Here is a 20,348-nt window from a genome sequence, read left to right on the forward strand (position 1 = left end):
GAGGGCTCACACCCACCGCAAACACCTATTCCACGGCGCCTTTAGACGAGCGTTATCACCCGCTCACGGCGGCCGCGCGTGTGCGAGCAACGCCACGGCCCTCCGACCTCCGACTCCCAGCTGCCATGCGATTTCTAGGGCGAGCACGGAGTTGAACAGTAGCGTGCGGGTAGTTATTACCAATGTTTGAGGGAAGCCACGAGGAGGGTGTTTGAATGAACAAGGTGGTTAAGGGACCAGCCGATAGTTATGTCTCACAGAGAGAAATCAGGGGGCAGTAGCATCAACAGCTCCACTTTCCTCCGACATGTAAACACTCATTAACTGGTGGATAACACATTGACACTCAAGGGATGGCAGAGCTTGGGGCATAGTTTGCACCATTGCCCTTTCCCACAAGCACTGGCGGAGCCAGTAGGGGGGGGTGTGGAGTGGCACGTGCCCCCCCAATGATCATTGGGCTTTATTCGTAATAAATCGGCATTTTGCGACCCCCACTGCCACTGTGTAGCATATTATTACGTGCCAAGGACTTCATGAGATGATTGCACAATAGTCTAAGTCCTTAATTGGCAATAGGCAATAAGCAACGGCAAAGCAGTTATAAGTGACTTACAGAATTGTGCCCCCCCCCGACTCCACACGGTGCCCCCGAAGTCTCTCTAATCCCCGTACCCCAATACTCACCCTCCCCTGCATAATAAAATGATGTTATTAATCGGCTTAACTTAGCTTTCCTATTAATCAGCTTAACTTCCGCCCCCGTGTTCACACACTGGCCACCCCCTGCATCATAAAAATGATATTACTAATCAGCTTAACTCAGCTTATCCCCCCCCGACTCCACACGGCACCCCCCTACCCTGCGGTCCTCCCTGGCTCCTCCCCACCTCTTACCCTATATAATCGCGTGTCTCTAATAGCTCTCTTCACTTACTACAGTAATTTTGCTGTAGCAGTTCCACCTGAAGACGGAAGCTTGTGTTGCCTCCGAAACGTCGTGATTTAATATAGTTGTTTTCATTTTTATTTTATTTTTTATTTTCACCTACGTGACTTTACCGAAAAAACCAAAGAGTATGGATCCTTGCAGTCACGAAAACTTCAAATAGAGAATTGTGCGCAGTTGCGTAAACAGTACACAACTTCCCTGAAGGTATACCTTCAGCGAGCGCGATGCCCATCACACTCAGTTCGAATTCGACCCTCGATCGATGGCTGTGCCATCGCCGCACACGCATCAAATAAAAAGCAAGGGACAAGTCCTTACTTACTATCAACTCCTATAATTTTTCTTTTCCGGAGGGGTTGCCCCCCCCTACCTAAAAATCCTGGCTCCGCCATTGCCCACACAAGTGCTTTGCTGCAGAGAAACGTTCATTGCCGGGGGAAATCGATCCGATTATTATTATGAATCTCCAAAGGTAAAATTCCTTTCAAGTGGAAAACAAATGACGTGATACCTGCGCAGTCATTTAAGCTGGATCTGGCCTGGAGATATAATCCAGATGTTGCTGTTGCCAATCCCTTGAAGTGCAAAGTCGCTGAACCAACCATGAACAAAATAAGTCACTGGACTGACTTCAGGTCATCACAAATGCCGCTCGACAATTTACCAAGTTTTGGAGATAAACTGAACAGTTGCAGGAACCCTCCCTTCACGTGTATGTGGAACAGCTCCCATCAAGTCCTCGGTCCCAAAAGGTCGCTCGTTCTGTCACATCGGAGAATTAACTTCACCGAATCCACCTTGTCGTCAGACCCATCTTTGCCATCGCGACATGAGCTCTTCCTGGGCAGCGTGAGGTCGTGAGTCAGGGTTTCGCTATTCCTCGTCCCGCTCCTCGTCGTCGTGGCTGAGGGCGGCTGCAATCGCCGGGACCCCAGCGTCGCGGCTCGCCCATCCCCCCAGCCTGTCGAGCATTGAGCTTCGTTGGGGTCGTTTGCCGCAGCCCCGGACAGCGAGGAGAAATGCGACTCGAGGTCAGCGAAGGTGGGCCGCGCGTCGGAGGCCACCTGCCAACAGGCGAGCATGGCGGCGTACACGGCCTGCGGGCAGCCGGCCACGCGCGGCATCCGGTAACCGCGCTGCACTGCCTCCAGGGACTCGTGGGTGCTCATCCCTGTGGCCGCAAGAAAAGGGAGATAGGGCTGTGTGTGGTGTGGGGTCGGCAGAGTGCATGCTTATGCGGACGGCAGATGCTCACTGGAGGTTTTGGGAATGGTAGCATCCTTCCGATCGTGGTCACACGTATTTTCGTGTCACCTTAAACACAAAACTAAATTAAAACTATTCTTAATTTTACCAGGTAATGCCCACTGAGCTGTGTATCTTTTTTTCACAGAAGCGACCTGGCTATTACAACTGATAGCTCAACCAAGTGGCTTATAGTCCTGTGGAAAGTTATTGCAGCCCAAATACTCTGAACACCAATACAACAACTGGGATACGGTGAGCAAAATTCCAGTTTCTGAAAGGGCTTGGAGAGCCAATTCCTAAAAAAATAACCCGTAAAAACAAAGTTTTTCACTATAAATCCTTTATATGCATGGCGGCTAGAGTCCTCTCGTCCTCTGGCTTGAGATGGCTGCCACCTATGGGTCAGATGATTGTCTGCCACCATTAAGCAATTGGTAATTAAATATTTAATTTGTTTTCCCTAAACAGTGTAAAATTTTTGATTTTTTTTTCCATGAAAATTAATTGTCACACACAACGAGTCTGTGTGGAAAATGTCAGCTCGATTGGATCACGGGAAGTGGGTTAAAAAACGAGCGAAAGATTTGCACGGTCCTAAGCAAGCAAGCGAACTTAATATAAAGGATTAAAAAATATATTCGCCTGTGAAGGACGCGGGGATCGATCCCGCGACCTTTGGCATGGGAAGCGAGGGCGCTACCAACTGCGCTACTCCACAACGGCCTGTGGAGGGGTTACGCTCTGGGCTCTTACACTCTGACGTTCAGCCAAAGCCATGAATGCGTTCAATTTGAATATATGTAAAAAAAATTTGCCTAAAAAGTGTAAAATTTTGGGAATTTTTTTTTCACGAACAATAATTGTCTGGCACAACGAGTCTGTGTGGAAAATGTCAGCTCGATTGGATCACGGGAAGTGGGTTAAAAAACGACCGAAAGATTTGCACGGTCCTAAGCAAGCAAGCACGCAAGCAAGCAAGCAAGCACGCGAACTTAATATAAAAGATTTAAAAATAAATGACAAACATGCCCCATTAAACAAATTCAGATTAAAGGGTGATCATTCACCATGGTTTGACCAGAACATCTCTGAATTAATGCAAACTAGAGATATAGCCTAGAATAATGCAAATACATAAAAAAAACTCCCTGATTACAACAAAAAAAAACAATACAAAAATATGAGTGCAAAGTATAGGAAAGGTAAACAAATCCCTTAAATTTATACGAATGTTAGGTAATGACCGAAGAAAGGATAAGATCACGGGTACAAGGGGCCGAAATGAGGTTTCTCCGCAGGGTTGCCAGGCTCACTCTCCGTGATCGGGTGAGGAGCTCGGTAATCCGGGAGAGCCTCAGAGTCGACTCGCTGCTCCTCTGGATCGAGAGGAGCCAGACTCCCCTTGGAACTCTACCAGGCATGTCCCACTGGGCGAAGACCCCCTGGGCCGGCCCAGGACACTCTGGCGTTAATATGGCGCTCAGCTGACCTGAGAACGCCTGGGAATTCCGCAGGAAGAGGTAGAGTTTGTCGCTAGGGAAAGGGAGGTCTGGACCGCCCTACTCAACATGCTGCCGACGCGACCCTCACCAGGACAAGTGGACTGAGAAATGAACGAACGATCAGAAGAGCTAAACGCTGATAAGAAAAAAAGCCCCCTTTTAATCAATTACTGTAAACAGATCGGAACGACGTCTCAAGATCACGTTGCTGACATTAATCATCCTAAACATGACCTCCTCGCAATCTTCATCAGGCAAGGCCAAGGGGACTCCAGTCTCAAGTCCACCAGCACAAGCAATGGCACATCGACAATAACTGTCGCAGTCCGTTACGTGATGGTCATCCACTGTATACAAGTGACCTGAATATGAATGGTCATCACCACATCTGCAAGCAGCCACTCAAGTCAGCTACAGACGTGGGGTGACTTAATAGCCACCACACTCAACGGGGGCTACTCAGAATATAAGGATTGGTCTCAACTCGTGACATGTTCCTCATATACGAGCCGAACAGCTGGGCAAATTTTCACTCAGCCCGATGAAAAAAAAATACTATAACCCAGACTTGTGCTTCAGAATCAGACTATGAATTTATACTGGAGGAATCCATGAGCGATAAACATCTTTTTCACAGAGGACAAGAACGGACAGCCAGTAATTGCTTCGTTGTCTCTCTGTCTGTGTCTGCCTTCCTTGTAACGCTTTTAACTGACAAACTACTGGGTTTACATTTCAACAAAGTACACAAATACAACAAACTACACCCCTGAATGAACACCTGCTATTTGTTTTTGCCTTTGGTCCAATCTAAATTAAGAAAAGAAAACTTTGTAAAATATACGCTGATCAGTGCGCCGACTCGCGGTTGCCCCTAGCAATGCAAACACGGTTGCTTAGCGACGATAGGAGGTTATCTCATGTTAAAGACTTGGTCATTTTGTTTACAAGAAAATATGCCAAAAAGAAAAAAAACAAGCCTCTCCAAAACAAAAACAAAGAGATTGGCAGCACTGTGGCCACAAAGCAAACAGTGGAGGAGCAGCAGCTGTCTCAACAGCAAACAAACAATGAAAGCACCTCAGCAGCTCCGGCTGAAGGAAACTCCAAAGTAGCCTGCATCAAGACAAACCAGAGACTGCACAGTTACTGCTAAATGAGCACACGCTGAGGAAAATCCTGAACAGCGTGTATGAAGACCAGGCAGAAACTGCACAATTACTACTGCAGCACGGGCTAAGAAAACACTGTTTTAGCTCCCGCGGAGGGCTTCTCGACGCTTCGCACCTCGCCATCACCCCCACTGTTGTCCTCTTCTCCTCCCCCCACCCCATGTGTGCAGTTATTACTATAGTCAGTAGATACTACTGTAAACTCAGTAGTTACTACTGTAGAGTCAGTAGATACTACTGTAGAGAAAGTATATACTACTCCAGAGGCAGTAGATACTACTGATACTATTGTATGTAGAGTATCTATATATATAAAATCGCAAATCTGTCTGTCTGTCTGTGTGTCGCCGGACCATACGCAGTTTCATTGGACGGCGGTTGCCCCTGGCAACGGGTAGCGACGCATTCGCTGCGGGATGGACGCCATTTTTAATTCCCGTTAAAAATATGCGCACGCATTAACACGCGACTCTGAGGTAAATTCATCAAAGTTTCACGTCCTCTTCACTCCCCCCCCCCACCCCAATGTGTGCAATTACTATTATAGGGTCGGTAGATAATACAATTATAGCGATTAGACAGTATTATTGTAGCGCAGGGGGGGGGGGGAACGGCACCCGTACCCAGCCTCAGCCGGGTGGGCAATTTAGGCGAGGCCGGAGGCTCTGCACGGTACTAGGCCTCGACACCCCACCACACTATAGGCCGTACATATTACTGCACAGCGGCCGAGGAGATCGTGGCTGGGGGGGGGGGGGGGGGGCAGGGGTAGCAGCCCATCTGTGTATATATGTAAGGTTATTAAGAAATATATTTTTCACCCGGGCAACGCCGGGTACTTATGCTAGTTTATGTATATATGCCTACAAAATAAAAAATAAAATTGGGTGGGGGGGGGGTAAAAACATTTTTGGAGGGGGGGGGGAGTCGCCAATTTTTGGAAACCTGTTGGATCAACTTTTCACCCCCACTTTCTATAACTTTTTGATTTCAGCATTCTGAAAGGCTCTTCTAGTTTTGTTGACGGACAAATATACAGACAAACGGAATGTATTTTCGTATTTGTGTATGTGTAGTAGAGTTAACTACTCGATGTTCACAAACTGGGAGAGCTAATCGTTGACAAGGTTTTCCCGCTCAAACTAACGGTCAGGGTCTCACAAGCTGTGAGAGCTGACCGTAAACAAGGTTTTCCCGCGCGACCAAACGGTCAGGGTCAGATAGGGTGAATTGGAATCCAAAAGCAGATTGGGAACGACCAATCACAGGGTTCCACAAGGTGGCCGGGGATTGGACAACCCGGCCACGAACAAGTATAAAGCCAGAGCGCTCAGAGCTCTGGGAGAGTTCGACTACACGAAGACCCAAGACGGCGGAAGAAGCCTAGAACCCTGGACCAAGGCCTCCAGCCCTTATAAGGGCTAGAGTTCAGTGTAACCAGTGGTCGGGGAGACATCCCCTAGGTCCAGTCAGAGGACATTGAAAGAGCGGGATATTAAGTAGCCTGTAGGGTGTGGAGACTTGTACGTTCTGAGTGTAACGGATGAGGGGACCGTATACCCCTTAGTGCATAGGGACTGTGTTCATAAGACGAATAAAAGTGTGTGCTACAAAAGACGTTGAAGAGTCCGTCTGTACAACACTACATTTGGTATCAGAAGATGGAAACAAGACGAACGAACCGCACGCGAAGTCCCGATGATGCAAGCTCCGACTCACCCGTGGGTGCTGAGGGCGGCGCTAAAGACGCTGGCGTGTCTCCAGCCGTCCCATCACCAGCAGTGCAGCCGACCGCCGCGAACGACGGCATCCAGGCTGCTCACGCCCGTCTCGCCCAGCTGCTGCATGCTGCAGCAGCCATCCTGGAGCAACTTACCCTGGGGGCTGCGGGCGGAGAGGAGCGACCGACAGCGAACGTCTCCGCCATCGCAAACCCGGAAGAGGTCGTCCTTCCCGCCGATGGGTCACGTGGTTCCGCCGGAGGCGGAAGCCAAGTGCATGCTGGGACCTCCGGGGGCCAATCACGACACACCGCGTCATCAGAGCGCGATGCTGCCTCTGCAGGACCCTCCAGCAACACCGCGTCATCACAGGTGCGACGCTGTACAGTACATGTCATCGACCAAGCGATCGCCGCATTTGGAACCGAGTCCGACCTTGACGAAGACGACGACACAGCTGCTCTACAGCAACGCCTGCCCATCTTCCGCGAATTCTCGTCCACAGGGGGCGACTGGGCAGCGTTTCAGCGTCGCTTCCTCAGCCACCAGGAGATGGTGGGCTGGTCGGATGCACAAGCACTTCGTGCACTGCCAGCCACCTTGGACGACGACTCTCTCGCTGCACTCATCTCCATTCCCAAGCGACAAAGGGCGACAATACAAGCAGCACTTCGACGGCTGTCTGATGTCTATGGACCTCCTTCCGCTACACGCCACCAGTTCTACGAGAGACGGTGCAAGCCAAGGGAGTCGCCATTGGCGTTCCGCACCGCGCTACTCGCCATGGCAAGAGCGGCTTACCCCCGCATGGACGATGAGGCTATTGACGCACTCGTCCTACAAAAGCTGTTGGAGATGGCGAGGGGACTGCGCCTTGTCATCCAGGCTGTGGATGATGAAGATATGTGCTCACTGCGAGCTGCCCGGAGCATTCATGCTCACTTGATGCTCGACCAGGACGAGACCATCACCGCATCGGCTACGACAGTGGGGCCTGCCAGCAGGGACAACGATCGCTACCCAGATCAAGACTTATCGGCGCTCAGCACGACGCTCCAGCAATCACCGGATCGCATCGGACGCCGCGACGACCGGGAGCGGGGACAGTCCTTCCCCCGCGGCGACGTGACGTGCTGCAACTGTGGCCGCCGAGGCCACGTTTCTTCTGACTGCCATGCACCTCGCCGCCGCTTCTCCGGATCCCGAGACCGGGACTACAGAGCTTCCAGAGCGGCGCAGCATAACCAGGCGAGTCGCGCCACCCCTCACGCTTGGTCCTCATACACACCACAACACACCATTGACTTCGCTCGAAATACGGCGTATGACGCGCGGCGTTCGGGCGACTTTTCGCGACCACTACGACCCGGGCAGTGGTCAGCGCTGGCCCATAGAGTGGTTGCAGCGACGGCGGGTTCCTCGGTGGTTGTTGGTTCGATTGAGGGGGTAGAAGTGTGCGTGCTTGTTGATACCGGTGCATTGGCCACTATCATCTCCGAGTTAATTTACAACATACTGCCCGTGCGATGTCGATCATTGGAAAAGGTTTCCGTTTTGTTTTCTGCCGCAAATGGAAGTTCGCTAGGGATTCTCGGGCAAATTCGAGCGCAAATTGCCATTGGTGATATTAAATTGGCCGGCCCTGTTTTTGTATCTTCTTCCCTTGCGGTGCCGTGCCTTCTGGGAACCGATTTTCTTGCCAAAATGCCCATTAAAATCCTTATTCATCAGGGATGTATTGAACTTCCGGCGGATGGCATTTTTACACGCAACCATGCATTCACGGACGGAAAATGCCTCCGTACAGGCTTTTGCGGCTTGCGCCGTACGCATTCCGCCAGAGGCACAAATGCTCGTACCCTTGCGGTTAAAGAAACCGCTCGCTCCCACCGCCTCGGTAAATGGCATTTTATTGGGACCCTCCAACACAGCAGTTAAGAGCCTATCGTTGGTGGCCACACAGACTCTTGTAGCAGGCGACAGGGAGCCATTTATGCAAGTTTTGAATGTCGGTCTGTCCGACAGTCATTCCACAGGGGACAGTGCTCGCTCATGCGACGGTGGCGCCCCTGGGGACCGGGGTTGTTGGACACGTAGCGAACAGCCAGCAGCCTCGCCCTCATAACGTAGACGAGGGATGGATTGACGCTCTTTGTGCGGATGCCGGCGATTTATCCGTGTCACAGCAGAGTAAATTGCGAGCTCTTTTGCGGGAATTCTCGGATGTGTTCAGCAAATCACAATTTGATATTGACTGCACCAAGCTGCTGCATCACCACATTGACACTGGTGACGATGCCCCTATCCGCCAAAACCCGTTTCGGCTCAGCCCTGCGGAGAAACAGCATGTTAAATGGGCAGTTGACGACATGCTGGCGGCTGATATCATTTCTCCTTCCAACAGCCCCTGGAGTGCTCCGATAGTGCTGGTCAAAAAACACGATGGCAGTCTTCGATTCTGTGTAGATTTTCGGCGCCTTAATAAAATTTCCGTGGCTGACGTATATCCTCTTCCACGTATGGATGAGTCATTGGATGCTCTGGCAGGGGCGCGTTATTTTTCCACTTTGGACCTTCTGTCAGGGTTTTGGCAACTCCCCCTTGACGAAGCGTCAAAGCCAAAGACTGCTTTTCGGACACCACAGGGCCTTTTCGAGTTTAATAGATTGCCCATGGGGCTCTACTCGGCTCCAGCGACGTTTCAGAGGCTCATGGAGCTGGTCCTCGCTGGGCTCCAGTGGGACTCATGCCTTATCTATCTTGATGACGTTATCGTCTTTGGCCGCACGTTCAATGAACACATTGAACGGTGGCGCGCTGTTTTCGAAAAGATGCGAGCTGCGGACCTCAAATTCAAACCGCAGAAGTGCCACCTTCTGCGTGAGTCTGTGCGCTATCTAGGCCACATAGTCAGCCGCTTGGGTATTTCCACAGACCCTGAAAAGACTAAATGTGTCAGCCAATGGCCTACCCTCACCTCTGCTGGGGACGTTCGCAGTTTTATCGGGTTCGCGTCGTACTACCGACGCTTTGTGGCTGGTTTCGCTACAATCGCCAAGCCACTACACGCTCTTACAGCGAAAGGGCTGAAATTTCTTTGGGGAGACGCGGAACAGGCCGCATTTGACTCCTTATGGAATGCTCTTGCAGCAGCACTGCCCCTGGCTTACCCCGATTTCGCAAAGCCATTTATTCTGGACACCGATGCCAGTAACACCGGGATCGGCAGGGTGCTGTCCCAAATCGTTGATGGCGTTGAGAGGGTGGTTGCCTATGGAAGCAGGGTTTTGTCCCCTGCAGAGCAACGTTATTGCGTAACCCGATGCGAGCTGCTGGCCATTGTTTACTTTATACAAAAATACAGTCCATACCTGTACGGTCAACGGTTTACCGTGCGCTCCGATCACTCTGCGTTACAATACGCTTTGCGCATTGACCAACCGTCTGGCCAGCTCTCCCGATGGCTTGAAGTCCTCCAGGACTACAATTTATGGTGATTTACCATAAGGGTACACAGCACAGTAATGCGGACGCGCTATCTCGCCTCCCGTCAGAACAATGCGCCTGTTTCACGGGTTCTGGCCGGTGCAAACTGCAAATAGTACGCCCGGTTGCACCTCCTGAAACCGTTTCTGCTGCCCTTCCTTCCGATCCTGCGCCGGGTGCGGACCACGAAAATCCGCCAGCAAGTGACGACTTGCTGGGGATAACGTTGGACGAATGGGGTCAGCACCAAATGAACGATGCATCATTGTTGCCTCTGCGTCGTCGCGCATGTGATTTGTCCTCACGTTCAAGTAAATCGAACTCTTTTGCCATGCGCCACGGTCTGCTCATGCATTGGAATGCTGATTCTTGCCAGTACAAAATTGTAGTGCCATCGGCTTTGCGGTGTTCGGCTGTGTGCGCGGCACACGAGCGATTGTCGCACCTGGGTGTGCATAAAACCATTGGGTTGCTAAGATTACAATTTTACTGGCCGGGCATGCTTCGCATCGTAACTGATATTTTAACGGGCTGCACCCAATGTGCGCAACGTAAACCTCCAGCGAAGCCGGCATGCCCACCGCTGCAGCCCATCACGGTATCCCGTGTGAACGAGCTGGTTGCTCTCGACATTTTGGGGCCTTTTCCTACAACGCCTCGTGGTAACAAGTACCTTCTGGTTGGGGTGGAGTATTTTACACGGTGGCCTATGGCCTGGGCCCTCCCCAACCAGTCGGCAGCAGCCGTGGTGGACGCCTTTGTTCAAGGCTATGTGCTGGACAAGGGCGCTCCAGAACGGTTGCTGACCGATCAGCGAAGACATTTTTCAAGTACCCTGCTGAGTGAGGTATGCCGCCTGTTGGGCACTAAGAAGGTGCGCACTTCGCCCTATCACCCCCAAACAGATGGCATGGTGGAGCGGTTGCATAGAACCCTCACCTCTATGCTATGCCATCAGGTTGACGAATCCCACGTAGACTGGGACCTGCAGATCCCAGGGGTCCTCGCTGCTTACCGCATGGCGTCACATGCAGCGACAGGGTTCTCCCCATTTTTCCTAATGTATGGCAGGGAGGCCATTCCCCCCGCTGACGTGCGGCTTGGGATAGAGCAGCTTCCACGGTCATCGAAGCTCACTGACCATTTGCGGTTCAACCTACAAAAGCTGTCTGAGGCTCGTGATGCGGCGATCAAAAATTCCGCCTCCCACCAGCGGGCTAATTCAAGGTTGCAAGCCCCTCGCACGTCCGTGCATCAGTGGGCTCCAGGTGATATGGCGTGGCTTCATTGCCCCCAGGTGCTGGTGTCCACATCGGCTAAACTCCTTAAACCATGGCGGGGTCCGGTTGAGGTGGTCGAGATAATGCGCCCACAATGTGTTAAAATCTATTGTGGACGACGTTGCTGGTTCGTGCACCCCTCTCATCTGAAGCCATTTGTTGCTCCGCGCGGCTCTGCGTCACACTCAAAACACGAGGGCCGAGCGTGTGATATGCCCGACGAGCAGGATGTCGCCCCGTTAGTACCTAACCCACAGCGCAGACGTGTCATTCCTCCCGCAGATGATGCGGGACTGAGGGAGCCGGGCGAGTCACGAGTCTCTGCAAAAAGGCCTCTGGGCCCACCCAACATGTTTGCCAGGATGCCCGACCCACCTAACATGTTTGCCAGGATGCCTGACCCGTCTACACCAAGAGTCTCTGCAAAGAGACCTTCTGACCCACCCAACATGTTTGCCAGGATGCCTGACCCGCCCAACATGTTTGCCAGGCTGCCCGACCCATCTGCTCCAAGGGTCTCCGCAGAGAGGCCTCCTGCCCCTGCTGACATTTTTGCCAGGATGCCTGGTCAGCCTGCAGCCCGGAAAAGGGCACCCATCCCCTACGACGGACCCACGAAATACACACGGGCTAGATCGCGTCAGTTTTCTTGATTGCCCATCTTTTTTTTTTGCGGCAGCTGAATGCTGCATGCGTTGTGCGTCGCGAATGTCGTTGTGATTGGTTCTGACCATGTACATATGTTGCGTTGTTGATGGGGGGGGGGGGGTATTTATAGTGGGTGTTCCTGTTCTTGTTGGGTGTTCCTGTTCTTGTTGGTTGTGGCACACACACTTTGATTCATTGATGGGGATTTTCTGCTTGTAACAGCCGGGACGGCTGAGGCTTCCGAAGGGGAGGGTGATGTAGTAGAGTTAACTACTCGATGTTCACAAACTGGGAGCGCTAATCGTTGACAAGGTTTTCCCGCTCAAACTAACGGTCAGGGTCTCACAAGCTGTGAAAGCTGACCGTAAACAAGGTTTTCCCGCGCGACCAAACGGTCAGGGTCAGATAGGGTGAATTGGGATCCAAAAGCAGATTGGGAACGACCAATCACAGGGTTCCACAAGGTGGCCGGGGATTGGATAACCCGGCCACGAACAAGTATAAAGCCAGAGCGCTCAGAGCTCTGGGAGAGTTCGACTACACGAAGACCCAAGACGGCGGAAGAAGCCTAGGACCCTGGACCAAGGCCTCCAGCCCTTATAAGGGCTAGGGTTCAGTGTAACCAGTGGTCGGGGAGACATCCCCTAGGTCCAGTCAGAGGACATTGAAAGAGCGGGATATTAAGTAGCCTGTAGGGTGCGGAGACTTGTACGTTCTGAGTGTAACGGATGAGGGGACCGTATACCCCTCAGTGCATAGGGACTGTGTTCATAAGACGAATAAAAGTGTGTGCTACAAAAGACGTTGAAGAGTCCGTCTGTATAACACTATATATGTATATGTTATGTTAATTAAGAGAAGACAAGTTTTGAAAGAATTTTTCCACGGGCAAAGCCAGGTACTCCCTGCTAGTCTATTATAAAAGCCCGGCATTCCATTTAGCGATCAACTATATTATTAAAGCCTTTCAAAAGGCATGGATCAAAAAGTTATAGAAAGTGAACCCACCCCTCCCCCTCTCTCAGAGATGTGGGGGTAAAAATTCAATTCAATCCCCACCCCCCCCCCCCCTAAAATGAAATGTTTTTGTAGGCATATTTGCCTACACACCCTACATACAATATAGTCAGTATGATCTGCACACATGGGGGGGGGGAGTAAGAAGAGGACATCAGTGGGGGCGACAGGCGAGGCGCGAAGCGCCAAGAAGCCCTTCAGAGAAGTTAGAATGTGGCCATAGGCCAGCGAAATTATAGTTTTTCCAAAAAGCCAACACAAACTGGCAGTCATGCACTGTCGGATTCTTGATACCGGTCGTAACTTCAGACACTACATGGCTGAATTGGAACTTTCAGAAGACCAAATGGCCCGGCTACGAAAAAGTAACCGATGCTCAATTGAAGGACCTGGAGCCCAAGCCTGACATTTTTTATTAATTCATAAACATGGGCATCGGAAAAGCTACAGCGTCATGTTGACAACCAGAACTCTTGAAAGAGCTCATCAGAACTGTCACCGTAGACTATGGGGACCTCATTTGCCAGTAAAAATATGATAATTGGTTCTTTACCCTTCTATCTGGCAACAAGGTGTCAGTTTTGTTGCCAGATAGAAGGGTAAAGAACCAATTATCATGTCACCGTAGACTTCACTCACTCCGGCCGTAATACCTGGCAGGTCCCCCGGAACTCCTGGGGTGCCTCAAAGCCAACAGAGCGCAGAGCGCCAACAACCGCAATGAATGCTGCGGAATTCTCACACTGCTATGCTGCTCAAGTAAGGGCAGTGGACAAGCTCGCCACACACATGCTGCCACGAAACCACTCCCCATCACCTTGAGCCAACGACCGCCAGCAAGAGATCTGACGGGGCCACACCACCGTCGCTGAAAGTGAAAGCAGCCCTCAGGGCCACAAAGCCCACCAAGGCACCGGGGATATGATGCCCTGCGTGTCTTGAGTTGCTAAAGAACCTGACTGTATGGACAATAATGGCTTGCAAATAATTTTCACCATCATACATAGGTAGCATGGAAGCAAGCCAAGTCATTGCCATTCTGAAACCCAGAAAGCCGCAAGACTCCAGCTGCAGATCACTATCATCCCTCGTGTCCTCCACCTCCAAGCTGGCGGAACGTGCCGTGCCAGACTCTCCCCCATTATCGACGCTCAATTGCCTCCCAACCGAGCGGGATTTCAAACTAGCCGTAGCTGGTGCAGTCTGATCATTGCCTGGTCTCCGGAGTCAACAGAAAACCGGCACAGCAACTGGTGACCTCTCTGCTGCCCATAACACCGTTTGGTGCCACGGCCTGCTGTCACTCTTCACCTACTCGATGGCCTCCCTCAATGCCCAGTACGAGCACCGCCACTAAGTAACATTTATATAGATCAGTGACCTGCCATGCACATCATCAAGCAAATTGAGATGACAGTGAGTGTGTAGCCAGGTGAGTGTGTTATGGTGTAGCTAGGTGAGTGAGTGTGCAGGCACGTGAGTGAGTGAGTGACTGTGCATGCAGGTGAATGCGTTTGTAACGAGGCTAGTGAGTGAGTATCCTTGGAAGTGAATAAGTAGCTAGGCAAGTGAGTGAGTAACCAGGTGAGTGAATGTGCGAGTATCCACGTGAGTTCGTAGGTGAATGAGAGAGTGATTGAACAAGTAGAGGAGTGAGTAAGAAGGTGAGTGCTCACCGGGGTAGGGCTCCTCCCCGTAGGTGAAGATCTCATGGAGCAGGATCCCGTAGGACCACACGTCCGACCTGCTCGTGAACTTGTTGTAGTTGATTGCCTCGGGTGCCGTCCACTTGATGGGGAAGCGAGAGCCGAGTTTGGCCGTATAGGTTTCGTCCTGAGCGACCACCACATGACCAGTCCACAACACGGCCATCACAGCCCGGCCATCAAAAAACAAAGATCCCCCATATATAGCCTGAACAGACTGTTGGGGAAAGTATTTTTAGCAATCACCTATGAAGGCGAACACGGCATACGAGGGGGTGGGTGGCCAACACCATTCCCGATCAACACCATTCCCGGCCGCCTTTGTCTCCTTAGTGGCAATGTTTACGCACTGCACCAAGTACTAATTTGAGGCTGAGTCGACCTAGGCGAGGCCCAAGACCGGTTCAGACAATCGTCACCGGTGTTGGACGTGAGCGGGAATCGAACTCGTGTTGCCAGGTTCATAGCGCAGCACGCTAACCGCTACACCACTGCTCCACACACTCACACTCAACATAACAATCACAGCCTGGCCACCAGACACACACAACACGACCATCACAGCCTCACCACCACACACTCACACACAACACGACCATCACAGCCTCACCACCACACTCACACACAACAGCCTGGTTAAACCCACACAACAACCCGCCACGTAGTTTTACCCGGGCCCGCTCACCATCATGAAGGTCCTTAATGATCGTGAGCAGAGGGTCAGGTACTCTGAACGCACGAAGAACAACCCAGAGCCCAGGCCTACTGATGGTATCATAGGCCTTGACCAGGTCAATAAAGCAGAGATGTAGGTCTTGTTGGAATTCCCTACACCTCTGCTGTAGTAGACAGACAGAAAATATGAAATCTGTGCAGGACCGCCCTTTCCTGAAACCGCAATGGGGCTCCACAAGCCTCTCCTCAGCGTGCCTAGCAAGGCGATGTTGAATAATCCTTGCCAGGACCTTTCCCGGCACACTGAGAAGTGAGATGCCCCTGTAGTTGTTACAGTCTGTGCACACACAACACGACCATCACAGTCTCACCACCACACACTCACATACAACACGACCATCACAGCCTCACCACCACACTCACACACAACACCACCATCACAGCTTCACCACCACACTCACACACAACACCACCATCACAGCCTCACCACCACACACTCACACACAACACGACCATCACAGCCTCACCACCACACACTCACACACAACACGACAATTACAGCCTCACCACCACACACTCACGCACACAACACGACCATCAAAGCCTCACCACCACACACTCACACACACAACACGACCATCACAGCCTCACCACCACACACTCACACACACAACACGACCATCACAGCCTCACCACCACCACACACTCACACACACAACACGACCATCACAGCCTCATCACCACCACACACTCACACACACACAACACGACCATCACAGCCTCACCACCACCACACACTCACACACACAACACGACCATCACAGCCTCACCACCACTCACACACGACCGTCACAGCCTCACCACCACCACCACCACACACACACACAACACGACCATCACAGCCTCACCACCACACACTCACACACAACACGACCATCACAGCCTCACCACCACACACTCACACACAACACGACCATCACAGCCTCACCACCACACACTCACACACAACACGACCATCACAGCCTCACCACCACACACTCACACACAACACGACCATCACAGCCTCACCACCACACACTCACACACAACACGACCATCACAGCCTCACCACCACACACTCACACACAACACGACCATCACAGCCTCACCACCACACACTCACACACAACACGACCATCACAGCCGCACTACCACACTCACACACAACACCACCATCACAGCCTCACCACCACCACACACTCACACACACAACACGACCATCACAGCCTCACCACCACCACACAGTCACACACACAACACGACCATCACAGCCTCACCACCACCACACACTCACACACACAACACGACCATCACAGCCTCGCCACCACTCACTCACACACAACACGACCATCACAGTCTCCCCACCACGCTCACACACACAACACGGCAATCACAGCCTCACCACCACCACACACTCACACACACAACACGACCATCACAGCCTCACCACCAGCACACACTCACACACACACAACACGACCATCACAGCCTTACCACCACCACACACACACACACAACACGACCATCACAGCCTCACCACCACCACACACTCACACACACAACACGACCATCACAGCCTCACCCACCACCACACACTCACACACACAACACGAACATCACAGCCTCACCACCACTCACTCACACTCACACACGACCGTCACAGCCTCACCAACACACACTCACACACGACCGTCACAAGTTCAACAAAAATAAATTCCCTGCGTGTGTTTACAGACGTGCACACACACGTGCTGAGCTACGATGCTTCAATATGCAACGGCGATTATTTGTTGACGATGATGAGATTGATGGTGGTGGTGATGAGACTGGTGGTGGTTGTGAGATTGGAAGCTACCTGGTATGTTCCTCCGTACGAAGCTTCGGGTCTTCTCGGCCATAGTCATGCCCTCCCTTCTCTATGCTTGTAGACCCCTTTCATGGAACATCTGCACTGGTGAGAAACATTCAGCCTGGCCTGCCTACGATCCATCCGCGTGTGGTTTAACCAGACTGGATTATGCGAGCTCACAAATCCTTTCAAGATCTGGACACATTCCCAGCAGTGAGCGCCTCCGACAGGCAAGCCTGCGTTGGCTGGGTCATGTAGTCCGCATGTCCAGACATCGCATGCCCAATCAGCTTGTTTGGCTGCATAGAGGGGGGCTGAACGGGCATGACATGGGCTGGAGAACAGATGGACTGATGCGATACGGGGGGGGGGTGTGGAGCTGAGTGGACTTGCCTAAGACTGGCACCAGAGGTGTCAAGATCGGCCTCTGTCTAGGAGGCTCGTGAAGGATGCTACTGGGCAGTTGGAGGCAATCGCCATCCAACAACAACTTAGGGCAGAGGAGCTACACTCACAATGAGTGGAGCACCGGGCGACTAAGATACAGCAACTTGGCACAGTAGGGGGTACAACTAGTGCATCTACCGGTCATCTCAGTCAGCCAATCCATGGCACCTGGGTGGTCAGCGAGCCTTCAACACTTCACGTGGCCCCAAAGTGCACCTGGCCTGGCACAGGCGCCGTGGTGACGTCACCGTCACTTCATGGCGAATAGCGGGTATTGGTATTGTGAGATTGTTGTTGTTAGTAGTGGTTGTGGCTATGACTATTGAGAACCTGTGATGCCGCCGCCACCAAGCCATTCGGCAGGCGCCCCATCCCCGACCTCGCCACCACCAAGCGACGGAGCCAACCCTTCGTCCCCCTCACCTCACCTCACATGAACACACCCGCACGCATCCCCCCCCCCCCCCCCCCCCATAGAGCTGGAAGGGGAGCTCACCTAATCGACTGGTTTTTATCCGAGAAACCCTTATCGGGATTAACTCTCACGGTTTCCGGCGATCAGGGAATTGGACGACCTCCCCCGACGCTACTTTGCACCGCGGCGCTGCGACCGCCTTAAGATGGTATGGCCGCGGCGAAGGGCATTCGGCCACCACGGTTGAAACACATCCCCCACTAACACCCCCCACGTGTCGACGAGGCAAGCAGGGGAGGGACGGGACAGCATGAGTAGCGGGACCGCAGGGGCTCTTACGCATAGTCACGGATGGTTAGGATAATTACGCTTGAGCGCGCAGGCACCATTGTTAGGGAGGGTATAGGATTAAGCTGAAAGTATGAATAGATCGGGAGAAGGGAGGCACGCGGGGAGCCCGTACACAGATTCCCACGGCGAGCCTTTGTGATGGACGCCGCCGCATAATCTGCAATAATAAAGGCATGCGTGAGAAAGGGATTAATTAGAATTTGCGCCGCGCAACGCCGCACATTGATTAGCATATCACAGGCGCCCGGAACCGCGGTGCGCGTGCTAGAGGGCGCCAGCCCATTGTCAAGGAAAAGCTGAGGGCCGCCATCCCGCTCGGAGCCACATCCCTTTGATGTAGGGAGGATAAAAAGGAGGGCAAAGGAGAGATCGGGCTCTTTTACTCCAGCGCCAGGCGACAAGACGCAGCTCCAGCCCAGCAACCCGAACGTCCGTGAGACGCATCGAGGTACGCTGCGAGTACGGGATCAACGAACCGCCGTGGGCACCTAACAAGACAACACAGCGTTTGCAGGTGAACGAGAGCGTGCGACGAGCTATGCCTCTCACACGAGCTCGCGGAGGGACGGACCTGGGAGGGGAGCCGTCGGGCGATGAGCCCAGTGACGGCAGCAGCTGCTCGCAGAGTAGCGAGGGGTCGGCGAACGGCGGAGCCCCTGCCATAGGCAGGGAGCAGGGAGGGACTTCGGGGACCAGCGGACCCAACAATTTGGTGTCAGAAGTCGTACGAACCCTCACATCTTCACGGGAAGGTGGCGCGCTACTCCACGCAAAGGTAAGGCATGTGTTCCCCGGCCAGGGGACCCCTACATTGAAAGCGTTTTCCCGCAATATCATAGGGGCTAAAGAGCTTAATGGCTGGTCGGACGCGCAGGCGTTACGACAACTTACGTTGAACTTAGATGGGCGGGCAGCCGACTTTGTAGAGGCACTACCCGAAAGCGCGCAAACCCAACTAGAATAACTAATGCGTAGATTAGACCTGCGTTTCGGCACGCGCAACGCGATACGGGCAAAGACGGCCTTAGAGGCGCACCGACGCCAACCCGGCGAGGACTTTCGAGACTACGCCGAGGACGTGCGATCACTAACCCGGATCGCCCGTCCAGAGTTCGCGAAGGAGGTCATTGACGCGCTAGCTGCAGACAAGCTACTCAGGTACCTAGCTCGCACCGCGTGGTGGCAGCCCAAAAGGGGTAGCACAGGCCTCCCCTTCGATACCCTAGTCGAGCGAGCACTTGAGTGTGAGGAGCTCTCCAGCGAACGCGCGCAGCTCCGAGGGTCGGTACAGGAGTGCACCGTGGCGAGCCTGACCCCTGACGAGGAGGAGGAGGAGCCCACCAGCCCAATAAGGAGACGGGCAAGAGAGCCCCAGAGACCCCGCGAGACAACCCTGGGGTGGGTAGCCGGGTTACAGACCGGCATGGGAGATATTGACGGTAAGATAACCCAAGTAGGTGAGAGGGTAACTCAAGTACGCGAGGAAGCAAATAAAAATATGAAGACCCTCCAGTCTGAGATGGGTGAACTACGTTCCACAGTTGGGGGGCTAGCCAGGAGGGTGTCCCAATTAGAGTCCGATTTGGGACAACTGCGTACTGGGGGAGGGAGAGGGAGCGGACAGGGGACCCGCTACGGAGACCCCCACCTCCCCGGGCATGTTATATGTGCGACCGCCGAGGGCATCTAGTGAGAGACTGTCCTGAAATCACCCGAGCTAGGCAGACGCGGGGGTTAAACTCCAACGCCCCCTAGAAAGCGGACCAACTAGGGATGCAATCGACGCGGTCCTGATACAAATAGACGATAATGAGAATAATGGCGAGCGAGTGATCTCCAC

The 20,348-nt window shown here is 52.7% G+C and overlaps 1 protein-coding gene across 1 annotated transcript in view; it reads right to left on the minus strand.

Moving 5' to 3' along the window:
• Nucleotides 1-898: 898 nt before the first annotated feature.
• LOC133351963 (tyrosine-protein kinase SRK2-like) overlaps nucleotides 899-20,348 on the minus strand; it is a 47,825-nt gene continuing 28,375 nt past the window's right edge. Inside the window, exons 7-8 of the mRNA XM_061567608.1 lie at nucleotides 14,703-14,859; nucleotides 899-2,123 (exon numbers count right to left, since the gene is read on the minus strand). Coding sequence (XP_061423592.1) covers nucleotides 1,684-2,123; nucleotides 14,703-14,859 — 597 coding nt within the window. The 3' untranslated portion in view covers nucleotides 899-1,683. The remainder of the gene's footprint in view (nucleotides 2,124-14,702; nucleotides 14,860-20,348) is intronic.

Source organism: Lethenteron reissneri, chromosome 39 (genome assembly GCF_015708825.2).
Source record: "Lethenteron reissneri isolate LAM-NWPU_2019-01 chromosome 39, ASM1570882v1, whole genome shotgun sequence".
In the NCBI taxonomy this organism is placed as follows: Eukaryota; Metazoa; Chordata; class Hyperoartia; order Petromyzontiformes; family Petromyzontidae; genus Lethenteron; species Lethenteron reissneri.